The sequence below is a fragment of the Budorcas taxicolor genome, chromosome 1 (genome assembly GCF_023091745.1).
Source record: "Budorcas taxicolor isolate Tak-1 chromosome 1, Takin1.1, whole genome shotgun sequence".
NCBI lineage: Eukaryota > Metazoa > Chordata > Mammalia > Artiodactyla > Bovidae > Budorcas > Budorcas taxicolor.
In genome coordinates, this window is record NC_068910.1 from 131,396,366 (window position 1) to 131,408,750 (window position 12,385).

A 12,385-nucleotide genomic window follows, 5' to 3' on the forward strand; every position below is an offset into this window, starting at 1 on the left:
AATAAAGGAGAAAGGAAAATCAAGCCACTTTCCCCCAGAGTGGTATATAAAACTACAGAAGAGTTTTCCTGTGTTGAAATTAGCATGCTTTTGTAATGACTAACATCTCAGTGAAAGTAAATTAACAGTCTGCCAGGTAGAGAACTAAAAACAGGACTTTTAACAGCTACCTTCTAAAATGTCCTTCTGTTACTAAAAAGGCTGCTTTATCAGTTCCAACAGTTATGATGGGATTTAACTTTTAATCAATTCCAACCTTTATATTTTAAAAACTTACTGCAAGAAAAAATTAGCTATCTCATGGCTCATGAACTTCTAGGACAGGAGCAAGATAAATTCCTCTTTTTTCAGACAGACAATAGACTATATTAGTTAAATGGATTTTGTTTTACTTCATTCATTGAGACACCTGCAGTTGCTAACAAAAACTCCCAGTGTATGCTTTGCTTGCTAATTAGGGGAAACTTCATTTTATATTTTTTCCATTCAAATTGATTTATCAAAACAAGCTGAAATTTTTAAAATTATCCAATAGAAGGGACATGATTTAAAACATCCTAGAGAAATGATGTTACCAGTAATTTACAAGTAAAAAAAAACTCAGCCACAAAAAATGTCAAAGCTAAAAACAAGAGTTTTACTATCATTCAGTGCTTCTATTACCCTTCTGAAAGAAGTTATATTTTAATGTGATGTAAAGGCAACATTGAAAGTTTTTCTTTAAATTAACCACCTAATTTGTCCCTAAAATTACAAAGAAAGTCTTTTACAGGTCAAGTGCAGTAAACTAAAATGTTCTTTCAGCACAAAGCAGCACTAGAAAAAGTAACAGTTATAGAAGGAGTTGACTAGTTTTGCAGTGGCTGCTCCATCAATAACAGACATCAGCAGACGGTATCCATTCCAGAGCACAGACACAGCTACAGACTAGATGCGAAGAATGCGTCACACACTTGGCTGATAAATGTTCTTTGTCTTTGTATCTTTCTATTTTGAATGAAGTGGATTTCTTATTAAAGTTTAAATCAGATCACATAAGTTGGTGGTTTAAACATGATGAGGTATGAAAGCTCTGAATATCCCTAATGTTCAGCAGGATTTACCAGAGATATAACGGCTTCTCAGGGGAACTTTCAAATAGTTACACTTTGGGGTTATAATGAATTCTAGGTTTAAAAGGATATTCTCTTAAAAAGAACTGAGCAACTTTCCTTCAGAATTCATTTTGAACAGCACATCAACAAAAAATCTTCTCTGATAATGTCCCAACATTGAGTCAAGATGGCCAACTAGCACCAAGAAATCGTATTGAACTCAGTTGCAGTTCTCTTGGCAATTAAGCTTATTTTTCTCATTCCAGTCCGAGCACAAATGTGGATCACTGAAGACAGTACTGGAAGCGCCATTTGTAGGTAGAGGTCGTAGTCATTAAATGAGCCAGAAGGTAGAAACTTTATTTTATGGAAGGGACTTGACTGGGCAGCACTAGTAGGAGATGAAATGATTAGGGAACAATGAGGTCATAAGAAAAAGATCACTGCCCTTATTTGGGTTAAACAGAAGATGGTCATTGAAAATAAGGATGCTACTTATGCGCAGCATGAATACACTAGAATCCAGCTGCACCTAACTAAGAAAAAAAAAAATCCCTAAGTAGCCTTTAGAAGCGTATGTTATTTGCCAGTCACAGAAGGGAACAGCACCTAGGGTGAACTCCAATTTAATGAGGACCTTGATCAGGACCACAAAGCCTGAAACATTTGTTTTAATGCAGAAACAGCCCTAGTCACACTGGTTAAGTTTGGGGAAATCAGAGGGGTTTTTTTTTCCCTGTTTTTAATTTTTTTATTGAATTACAGGATATGGTTTTGATCAGTAAGGATTCTAAATCTTCATACCAGTATTAGAACTGTACCACTTCCAAACCCTAAGACATGTAAGACCAAAGAGAAGCAATAGCCATACAAATTAATATGTGCCCCTCTCCTTTCTGCTCTAAGGGAATCTTCAAACCAGTATCACATTTAAGAGTCAAAGTGTTAATTCTTCAGCATTCCTGACAACTAGAAGCACATTCACTGAAGGCTGAAGGTGAGGGAGCGGATGGTTTACTATCTGCGGAGAATGGCGTCAATAGAGGAAAGAAAACCATCCAATCTCACTAAGGATTAATGCAAATTTGGCTAGAAAAAGCCACCAGTTAATCCAAGGGTTCACTGTGGAAGAACTCATGAAAAGTACTCTGAAGTACACAACAGGTCTAAACATCTCCCTTGTTGCAAGTAGTTGTGTGAAATTCAAGGTAAAGATTTAGTCTCATCTTTTAATGTCAGTATTTTTCCCACATTAAAGGGAATGAGGAGTCCTCTTTTTCCCCCACAAAAAAAAAAGGGAGCCACATTAACATGTGCATATTCCCATGACTCTATAATATGTAAGTGCGGATCTCGAAAGCCTAGGGTTTTCCATAACAGAGTGGGCCGTTCTGGTTATTACCCTTTTATTAGAAGGGTATTCCACCACAGAGAGCCAAAGGTTTTCCAGATGTGTGTAAGAGAGCAGGTGCGCAAGGCAAGCAAATGAGCGCAAACAGTATTATGGAAAACATTTGAGAAGTTAGCTCCATGAGGACTGTGGGCTCCACAAGAGGACTTGACTGGGTAGCCTGGTCTGACACAGGGACATGAAAGCAGAGATTGCTTCAAAGCTGGAAACCTTCCATAGGTGCCTCACACTGCTGGAAGATGTACTGCTGCTGGCTGAGGTCAACCTGGGGTGCGATGCTGCTGTCCTCATCCTCCGTCCCAAAGTAATGCTCAATAAGATCAAAGGCCTTCTGGTAGATCTCTTGGTTTTCATGACTCTGTAAGAATTCAATTTTATCCAGGCCTAAAATGAAGAATTTTTTAAAAATCTGTTAGAAATTTTAATAAAACTGTATTTTGCCATGTTTGTTTCTCTGATGTAAAGGAAGATTCTCTACTTACTTCTCATAAGCATTTTGCAACACAGAAAATATTCCTCCAGTTACAACTGAATAGAAGTATTGCAAACTGACATCTTAAGTGTGTGTGCAAGCAACAGCCAGTCCCCAGAAGCAGCAATTTCTGTAACAGTCACATCATCCTGTGCCTAAGGCCAGTAGCAGAAGTTTTCCCACTGGACTGTGTCTGTGGCCTAAGTTTATTCTTAGCTCTGGTTCTATCTATCCAGGCTCTGAGCTAACCAGTATCATTTCAACAAAGGTGTAACATCCATAAATCAATCAGCCAGAATCAATTTACATTGCTTTAAGAAAGAAATCCAACCAGGACAACTAGCCAACACATACTCCCTTTACTAAGTTTAAGTACATCTGAGCTAGGCTTTCTTTTACCTACAGCTTATAAGCAATCTAATGGCTACAGCAATACTGGAAATAAATGTTAACAGTGCTCAGAAAAAAAAAACATATACATATTAAAAACCATATATATATATATATATACACACACACACACACACACACATGCAAAAATTAACAAGATTTCTACAGCAAAATATCTGGATAAAGGAACATTTGTCTTTTTATACATTTCAAAACTTCTTACACTATGCAGGAATATAATTTTTATAATCAAGCCTTTTACAAAGTGGTAAACTGCTAAAGTCATTTTAGAAAACAATTCTGCATTATCTGATAAATCTGAAGATGCCTGTCCCCTATGACCCCTAATTCCAATCTTAGGAATAAACCCACCTTAGAGTAGTGGTTTTCAATAGTGGCTATACATGAAAATCACTTAGGGAATGTAAAAGTTATCAAGTACAATGGTAAACCAATGATTAAAGGTACAGTTAGAACTGAGATTGGAAGAATGAGGAAACCAAAAGGCAGATAGTGACTCGACTGTTTCTAATGAAACTAGAAATCTTTACAGTTAGGAGCACAGAACTGGGAAATGCAATGCAAAATCAGAAGTCTAAAATCTTAGAAAAGAAGTGGAATGGGGCGTTGTCTGCAGTAGATATGGGTGCTCTTGAGGTTGAGATGTACTAGTAAGAATACACAAGTATCATAATGGCGGGCAGCATCAGGGAACAGAAGATCCTAACAGTCCAATGTAAAAAGGGCTAAACTTCGGATACTTGCTTCTCTTCACATCTACAATGCATCTGTTTTCCCATCCTGCATACTAAATATTTATAGGAGAAATTTTTTGTATGAGTTTGCTAATGACAGGTGTGAACAGGCCAGAAAAGCACGGAGGAAAAAAAATAATTTCAGGACATCTATTAATCTCGCTTACCATAAGCTTCTTCAATCAAAGCACAGTAAGGATTAATGCCAGTGCCATTCCTTTTGGCTTCTTGTTCTCCAAGCCTCAGGATATTTTCCAAGCCATTTAGGGCAACCTGTACGATCTTAGAGTCCATGACTGTGAGGAGATCACAGAGTGGCTTGATACAGCCCAGTTCTACGAGGTACCTAAATTGATAGAACAATTTAGTCAAACAAAGCTTTTAATTTCATAAAACTTTTGGTGGGAGGGAAATCCTAAAATTCACTGAAGAAATAAAAGTAGGCACTCATTCAACCATACAACCTACACCTTGTCCAACAGAGTCCAAGAGACACTGATAGCAAATAAACATGAAAAGACACTCAACATGTGTCATTGGGAGGCTGCAAATCGAAACTGATGACCCCACACATCTGTTAAAATGGATAAAATCCAAAACACTGATAATATCAAAGGCTGACAAAAATGTGGAGAAACAACATCCTTTTTTTTTTTTTGCTTGAGACAACATCTCATTTTTTGCTGGTGGGAATAGAAAATAAGATAACCACAGTGAAAAACAGCTTGGCAGTTTGTTTTTTTTTTAAAGAAAGCTTTCCATATGACCCAGCAATCCCACTCCCCAGACAGTTACCCAATTACGATGAAAATTTATGTCCACACAAAAACCTGTACAAGAATATCTATAGGAGTTTTATTCCTAACTCAGGTAAATGAATAAACTATAATTATCTAGACAATGGAATACTGTTCTTATATAATCACAAAGTTGTGTTCAACTCTTTTGCAACTCCAAGGACTATAGGCCACCAGGCTCCTCTGTCCATGGGATTTCCCAGGCAAGAATACTGGAGTCGGTTGTCATTTCCTTCTCCAGGGGATCTTCCCCACCTAGGGATCAAACCCATGTCTCCTGCATTGGCAGGTGGATTTTTTACCACTGAGCTACCAGGGATTCAGTGATAAAAATTAAATGAGCTATCAAGCTATGAAAAGATGTGAAGGAACCTTAAATGAATATTGCTAAATGAAAGAAATTAGTCTGAAAAGACTCCATACTGCGTGATTCTAAATACATGACATTCTGGAAAATATAAAACTTTTATAAAGGCAACAAAAAGAATAGTGATTGCCAGGGATTTGAGGGGTGGGGTAAGGGTGTAGTGATGAACAAGTGAGGAAGAGGGGACTTCTGGAGCAGTGAGTGATGCAGCAATGGTGGAAACATTCATCAAAATCTGTAATTGTACAACACAAATAATCCTCAATATAAAATATGAATTCAAGCTAATAATGTATCAGTACTGGTTCTACTGTAACAAATGTAACCATACTAAAGCAAGCTTTTACTAGAAGAAATTTACAAAGTATACAGGAACTTTTACTATCATCTCAATTTTTCTCTTCTTTTAAAAGCCTTAATTTTTTTAAGTTTATATCATATTTAGCTTTATTATTTACTATGCAATGACTTTAATAGTATCATGCATAATTTTATTTAAATATTTACTGATAATTTAGATGATATGTCCTTTGACAGGCTAGGTCACTCAAATACAGACTACATAGGCCAAAAGCCATTTCTGACCATTTCCCCTTCCTTTACAGCACAGTTTTTAGTCACTAAAACCTGTTAACCATTCCTTCAACATATCTATATAATTCTCATTGTTTCTCTTAAAAAAAAAAAGCCTCCTTAGATTAGTTGCTGCAAATTTGAAAATCATAGAAAAGCATAAAGAAAAATAAGAAGTATCCAGAAATGTGCTACATATAAGCAGGATGACTTTGGACAAGTTATAAAATCTGTGTCTTAGTTTCCTCAAGTAGAAAAATCTGGGAACCACACTAAGTCTGTCAATAAACGCCAGCAAAATTTTAAAAGTAGTTACTTAAACAGATGACTTACATACCTGCACTTAAACTCCACTGGCCTATACAGGCAACAGCAATTGGCTATTTCAGAGACTTGTTCAGAATCTCCAAATTGTCCTCAAGCTTGATCCTGGTCTACGTTTTATGTGATCTCCTCTCCCCACTAGAAATCTTGGTTCGGTGACCTCTAATCCTTATATTTTCTTTTAAAACCTCGTTACTTTTATAATACTATCTGGTTGTAAAATGTTTTATTATGAAAACCGGAGGAGGCAATGGCACCCCACTCCAGTACTCTTGCCTGGAAAACCCCATGGACCGAGGAGCCTGGTGGGCTACAGTCCATGGGGTCGCTAAGAGTTGGACAGGACTGAGCGATTTCACTTTCACTTTTCACTTTCATGCACTGGAGAAGGAAATAGCAACCCACTCCAGTGTTCTTGCCTGGAGAATCCCAGGGACGGGGGAGCCTGGTGGGCTGCCATCTATGGGGTCGCACAGAGTCGGACACGACTGAAGCGACTTAGCAGCAGCAGCAGTGTACTGAAAACTTGATTCAGGATTAAAAACAAATTTTAAGTTATAAAAAGCTTCTAGAACTTGTATATAATTAAATGAATAAATACTGACTAAAACTATTTTAAAACTACCAATTAAATTATACCTCCTTACAAGATCAGAGGAATTTAAGGTGCTATTTTCTGCTGCAATCACTCATCTTTGGAGACCATAGTGGTGTTTCACTATTGATACAAGTTTCTCCAAAGTAACCTTCATCAGAACAGAGGACCAGGGGAACTGGGCTGTTAGGAGATGGAAAGTCATACCACTTTGAGAAAAGCATGGTTCAAGTCTGGAACTCGCTCCAACGAATGGTGTATTTCAAACACTCGGATAAAGCAATCACTGATGCTAGGTGGCTTTGTGTCAGGAAAGGCTTTCGTTAAGAAAATTTCTGATGAGCAACAAACTCACAGTGTCTTAAACCATCTCTCTTAAGACAGGATTTTGCTTCTTCTGTGTCCTCATTTTTATCAAAAGCGGCACTTTTTTCTTCAGTCTTTGGCTCTTTCATTTCCTTTTTGATCTGTTACCAAATCCTATAGCTTTCTTTCCCATATTTAGACCCGTACTTCACTGCTACAGCTATTATATATATATTTTGCTCACACAGCATGCAGGATCTTTAGTTTCCACTAGGGATCAAACCTATATGCCCTGCAGTGGAAGCAGTGGAGTCTTAACCACTGACTGCGAGGGAAGTCCAAGTCCTTACAGCTATTACCGTAATTTTGGCCATCACTATGTACTAAACTATTAATACTACAATGGCACCGTAACTGTTCTCTTTCCTCTCCTCAAAACACTGTCTTCTTCGTATCACTTTTAATATTAAAGACACTCCAAAGTCTTCCCAATAGCCAAGATTAATGCCTTCATCCAGTTTTCAAAGTCTATCTATCATTAAATTCCTCATCCCCTATAGAGAGATTGATTTGCCTCTTCCAATAACATTTACTGTGCACATTCCTTCATGATATTCTCTCCTCCAAAACTACCAAATCTCTACTCAAATGGCAAGTTTCATCTCTTTTATGAAACTTTAACTCCAGGCAACATTATTTATCCTTCAGTTTTAAGAACTGTAGTATGTATTAGCATTTGATTATATTTAACCTAATATTATGAAAACTTCCCAAGTTATTCATAACTGGTCCTTGCATCTAAATCTTGTCTTCTCAACAAGAATAAGCAAAAGCCACATAGATGTCTTTTATCAGCAATAAAGTCAGTTTATTTTCTATAATTTAGACTAATATTTTCATAATCATCTTTCAATATAACTCTTTAATTAAGAAAAAATGGCTAGGAGATTGATAATTAACTTCATTATTACAAATAGCTATGCTGAATTTTAAAAAGGGATAGGAGCCATTCCATTCCTAACAGAGCAAAACACCCTGAATACTTCCTGATGGATACCATAGTATTTTTTAAATGTCTTTAAAATATATACATGTCAATTAAGAAAACATACTGGTATAATATATAGTGACAATAATTATAAATCTGAATCTGAACATAAAACTTGACTGTCAACTGTTCTGCATGTGTGTATGTTAAGTTGCTTCAGTCATGTCCAATTCTGTGCGACCCCATGACTGTAGCCCACCAGGCTCCTCCGTCCCTGGGATTCTCCAGGCAAGAATACTGGAGTGGGTTGCTGTGTCCTCCTTCAGGGGATCTTCCCGATCCAGCGTTGAACCCGTGTCTCTTACGTCTCCTGCACTGGCAGCCAGGTTCTTTATCATGAGCGCCACCCAGGAAACCCCATCAACTGGTCTAATAAACTTCTATATTACTTCATTTTACCGCCATCTGGTGGTGACATTTAAAAATCATAGTATTCCAAACCAGAATTTTGAAGATTAAAAAAGACCCAATCTCATACAAATACGTTCTGAAGACCAGTTGAAGTATCTCCTATACATGATGAACTTTACTGAAATGGCTACTGCATGTGTTAATCTATTTAAACTGTATTATTTCAGGTATATACTTCTGATTTTCTGTAGCTGATCAATTTCTGAAATCTTAGGACTACTTTACCTTCTCATGTTGAAATTCCAAACTCAGCACTAAAAGTCAGCACTGGCTAAGCACCTACGTTTAATTCACAAAGAAACAATATCAGAAGTAGCTATGTTTCCCCCATGTTACATATATAGAAAAGGTGAATGGTTTAACACTCATTGGTAACCATCTTCTCCTCATTTGAATTCCCCAAAGTATGTTACGGCAAGATATATCCATAATTAAGCATTTGATTATATGTTATTCTTCTGAGGAATTGATTCCTATCCATATTTATGCACTGTGTAGCCATTAAGGTTGTAAGTTGCTGCTCTAGGGGCCATTTAAGTCTCAATCTAATATAGATCTCTCCCTTTACTGAATAATAGTACTTTAGGAGACTTGCCTCTACTAAATTTGGCACTTTCATACTTCTCTTTCAAGTCTGTGCATTTCTATTATTAAGACATCTAAATAAGAAATAGCAAGTCAGCTATTAAAGTTGGACTCTTAAGACTTCTACAAGTAACCTACCGGACTACCCACAATGTTTTTGATTATGCAGCTTTCAGAGTAGGCTCAAGCCACCCCCTTTAAGTATTTCAATGGCCTCAAACCTCAACTATGCCTTCCTTCTCACATCCCAGAATTATCTTTAGCAAAAAAGAATGGGCAAAATACTAAGAAATCAAATATACACTTGAGTCTAATTATGAAACTAGTAACAATCTTCCAAGAGGTCAGAGTTGGGCATTCCTAACTGGGAGACAGAATGATTTTCTTTATAAGACACGACTTGGCTAGTACTTACTTGATCTGTTCAGCTGATCCTCCAGAAGTTGCATTTGTGATGGCCCAGGCAGCTTCTTTCCTTGTCCGAAACTCAGCAGTCTGTAATATACTAATGAGGGCTGGGAAAATGTTGGCATCTATCACAGTCTGAAATTAAAGAAAAAAAATTGAAGACAAGGAAATTACAAGAGTCACAAAAATGTTCATGATGCTACTTATAACTTTTCAGCTAGCTTTACTAATGTCGCCCTTCCCCTGTTAAAGATTACCAGAAGGAGTTAACTCCTCATTATCCCAAACTTTCTGGCTACACTTAGTTACACTAACATATTCCCTGGAGTTTGTGACCCTGTAATCCCCTACTTTTCTATTCTACATGGGTTCTTTTCTCTTTTATTGTTCTCTCTTATTCCATTCACAATAACAAATTTTAAAGGTTCAATTCTCTGTTCCTCTGCCATTCTCCTTTCTTTCATAGCATCCACTCTCACATGTGTGTTCTGCAGCTCCAGTCCCCATCTCTCACTGGAATCGCAGTCCAAGGTGGCTGAGAGCTTAGTTTACATCTGCTATCCACCTTAAACATATCATCTGCTCTATCAGGTCTTTTTTCAAACCTCTCTAGTTCACAAAGGCTGTTCTGTATTTATTTATTCATTCTAAATTCAATCAGTCACCAAGTCTCCCTTACATTCTCAATTCAGAACATCCTCAATTCATCTTTTCCTTTAGCACTGCCACTATTTTACTCCAAGCCACAACCTCCCACCCAGATTACCAGAACAGCCCTTAGTTAGACAGAGTACTTTTATTTAGTCCCTCTCATATACTAAAGTAGTCTTCCTCAAATTGCTTTCTTCATGTTTCTCCTCAGTTCAAGAACCTAAAATGGGTTATCACTTCCTGTATCAAAAATCTGAGGAATTCTACACGAGAGCTTGATGGTAGCAGACAACAAACTACAGCTGAAAACATGCTATAAATTGCTATAGCTATAAATCTCAGCCCCTGACAGCCTTCTGGGGGATGACTAACAATGTTTTCCTGGTCAAGAACTCTATTACACCACTGAAGGAAATCAATTAAGTTTAGTGGAAAGATGCTTCATCTTGGTTCTGTCATTTACTGAAGGTATCTGTGAGCAAACCATTTTATTTCTCTGAGCCTCAGTTTCATCTTTGATCAAGAATGCTGGATGAGATGACCTCTACAATTCTACTCCGCTCAAAGTCTATGGTATATCTGTTCTACCTTGTTGTTTCAGCCTTTCTCGTGGTCTATCCTGAAACATCTGGCCCACTGTCTCTCAGTTGGGTCACTCTCCCACTAATACAAGAACAAAAATCAAGGGCAGATAACCATTTAGAGAAAACCAGGTCCCCAAAGAGTCATGAAAAACTGAAGCAATCTAACACAAGTCCATTAAAAAATAAATAAATGTTTTACTTGGCAAGAGTAAAAAGCCAGTCTACTTAGCATAAAGTCCATCAAGACATTTTGAAAATACAAGATGCTACGTCTCAGATCTTGGCAAATTTTCAAATATTTAAGGCAAAGAGAAAAAGCCAAAGCCTGAGTGTAAGTTTCAAAAGACTTAACCTCTATAATGCAATAAAAAACCAAGGTGTAGACTACGTAAGACAGCACTGGAAATTAGTGGTGTCCAAGGCAATAAGGAAAAAAATATATACACACACACACATACACTTTAAATGCTGACTGAAAAACCCTCAAATAATAAAAATATAGAATAAAGATGGGTGATATGAGATTACCTGGATCTGTGCCCTATTTCCAGCTGTGATATTAGATATTGTCCAACATGCCTCCTTTTTGATAGACTCCTTTGGGCTACTCAGCAAATGCAACAAACTCTGCAGAGCTGAGCAATTCAAAATTACCTAAAGGTAAAGTTTGAAAAGGTTACTTATTGTACTGATCCAAACAGAAGTAAATCTCTAACTCACATACTTTATTTTAGGAAAATACAGGCAAAAAAAAATAATAATCTCTCCTTGAAATTTTAGACTTAACTTTATATATGTAAAAAAGTATTCCCTGCCAGTAAGAATTCATTTCTAAGATTATCAAAGCAATTTCATTATATATACTCACAACCACTAAACAATGTGCCTTATTCACTTTACTATGCCTATAGCATATTAAAATATCTTTCCAGTAAGTGACCAGAAATTAGTAAGTGGTCTCAGAAATCAATATATACTTAGTTAAGAATACCAGGTGCTTTACAGGATACAAAGATTGAAAATACATGTCCCCAGCTATTAAACAGCTTACAAAGGTGAAGAAAGTAAGACAAATAGAAGTGAACAAGGAAATCTACTCTACCGGAAACTAAAATCATAAAGTTATAATGATTAAAATAATATGTGACAGGCTCAAGAACCAATCATTAAAGAAGAGAAAAGTGAAAGTGAAAGTTGTTCAGTCCTGTCCAACTCTTTGCGACCCCACGGACTATACAGTCCATGGAATTCTCTAGGCCAGAGTACTGAAGTAGGTAGCCTTTCCCTTCTCTAGGGGATCTTCCCAACCCAGGGATCGAACCCACATCTCCCACACTGTAGGTGGATTCTTTACCAGTTGAGCCACAAGGGAAGGCTCTAAAGAATAGAACAGCATATCTAGTCTAGAAACAAATGCAAGTATTTATCAAGAATTAAGTATATATACCTTTTTCTTCAAGAAAGGATTAACTGACTAGTAGTCTTATTTAATAGATGGTTCTAGTGAAGAAGAACTAAAGAACCTCTTGATGAAGATCAAAGAGGAGAGTGAAAAAACTGGCTTAAAACCCAATATTCAAAAACCTAAGATTATGACATCTGGTCCTATCACTT

At 36.9% G+C, this 12,385-nt stretch overlaps 1 protein-coding gene across 1 annotated transcript in view; it reads right to left on the reverse strand.

Annotated features, from left to right (window-relative positions):
- KPNA1 (karyopherin subunit alpha 1) overlaps positions 1-12,385 on the reverse strand; it is a 68,700-nt gene continuing 56,315 nt past the window's right edge. The window contains exons 11-14 of the mRNA XM_052652595.1: positions 11,300-11,425; positions 9,544-9,671; positions 4,290-4,468; positions 1-2,889 (exon numbers count right to left, since the gene is read on the reverse strand). Coding sequence (XP_052508555.1) covers positions 2,702-2,889; positions 4,290-4,468; positions 9,544-9,671; positions 11,300-11,425 — 621 coding nt within the window. The 3' untranslated portion in view covers positions 1-2,701. The remainder of the gene's footprint in view (positions 2,890-4,289; positions 4,469-9,543; positions 9,672-11,299; positions 11,426-12,385) is intronic.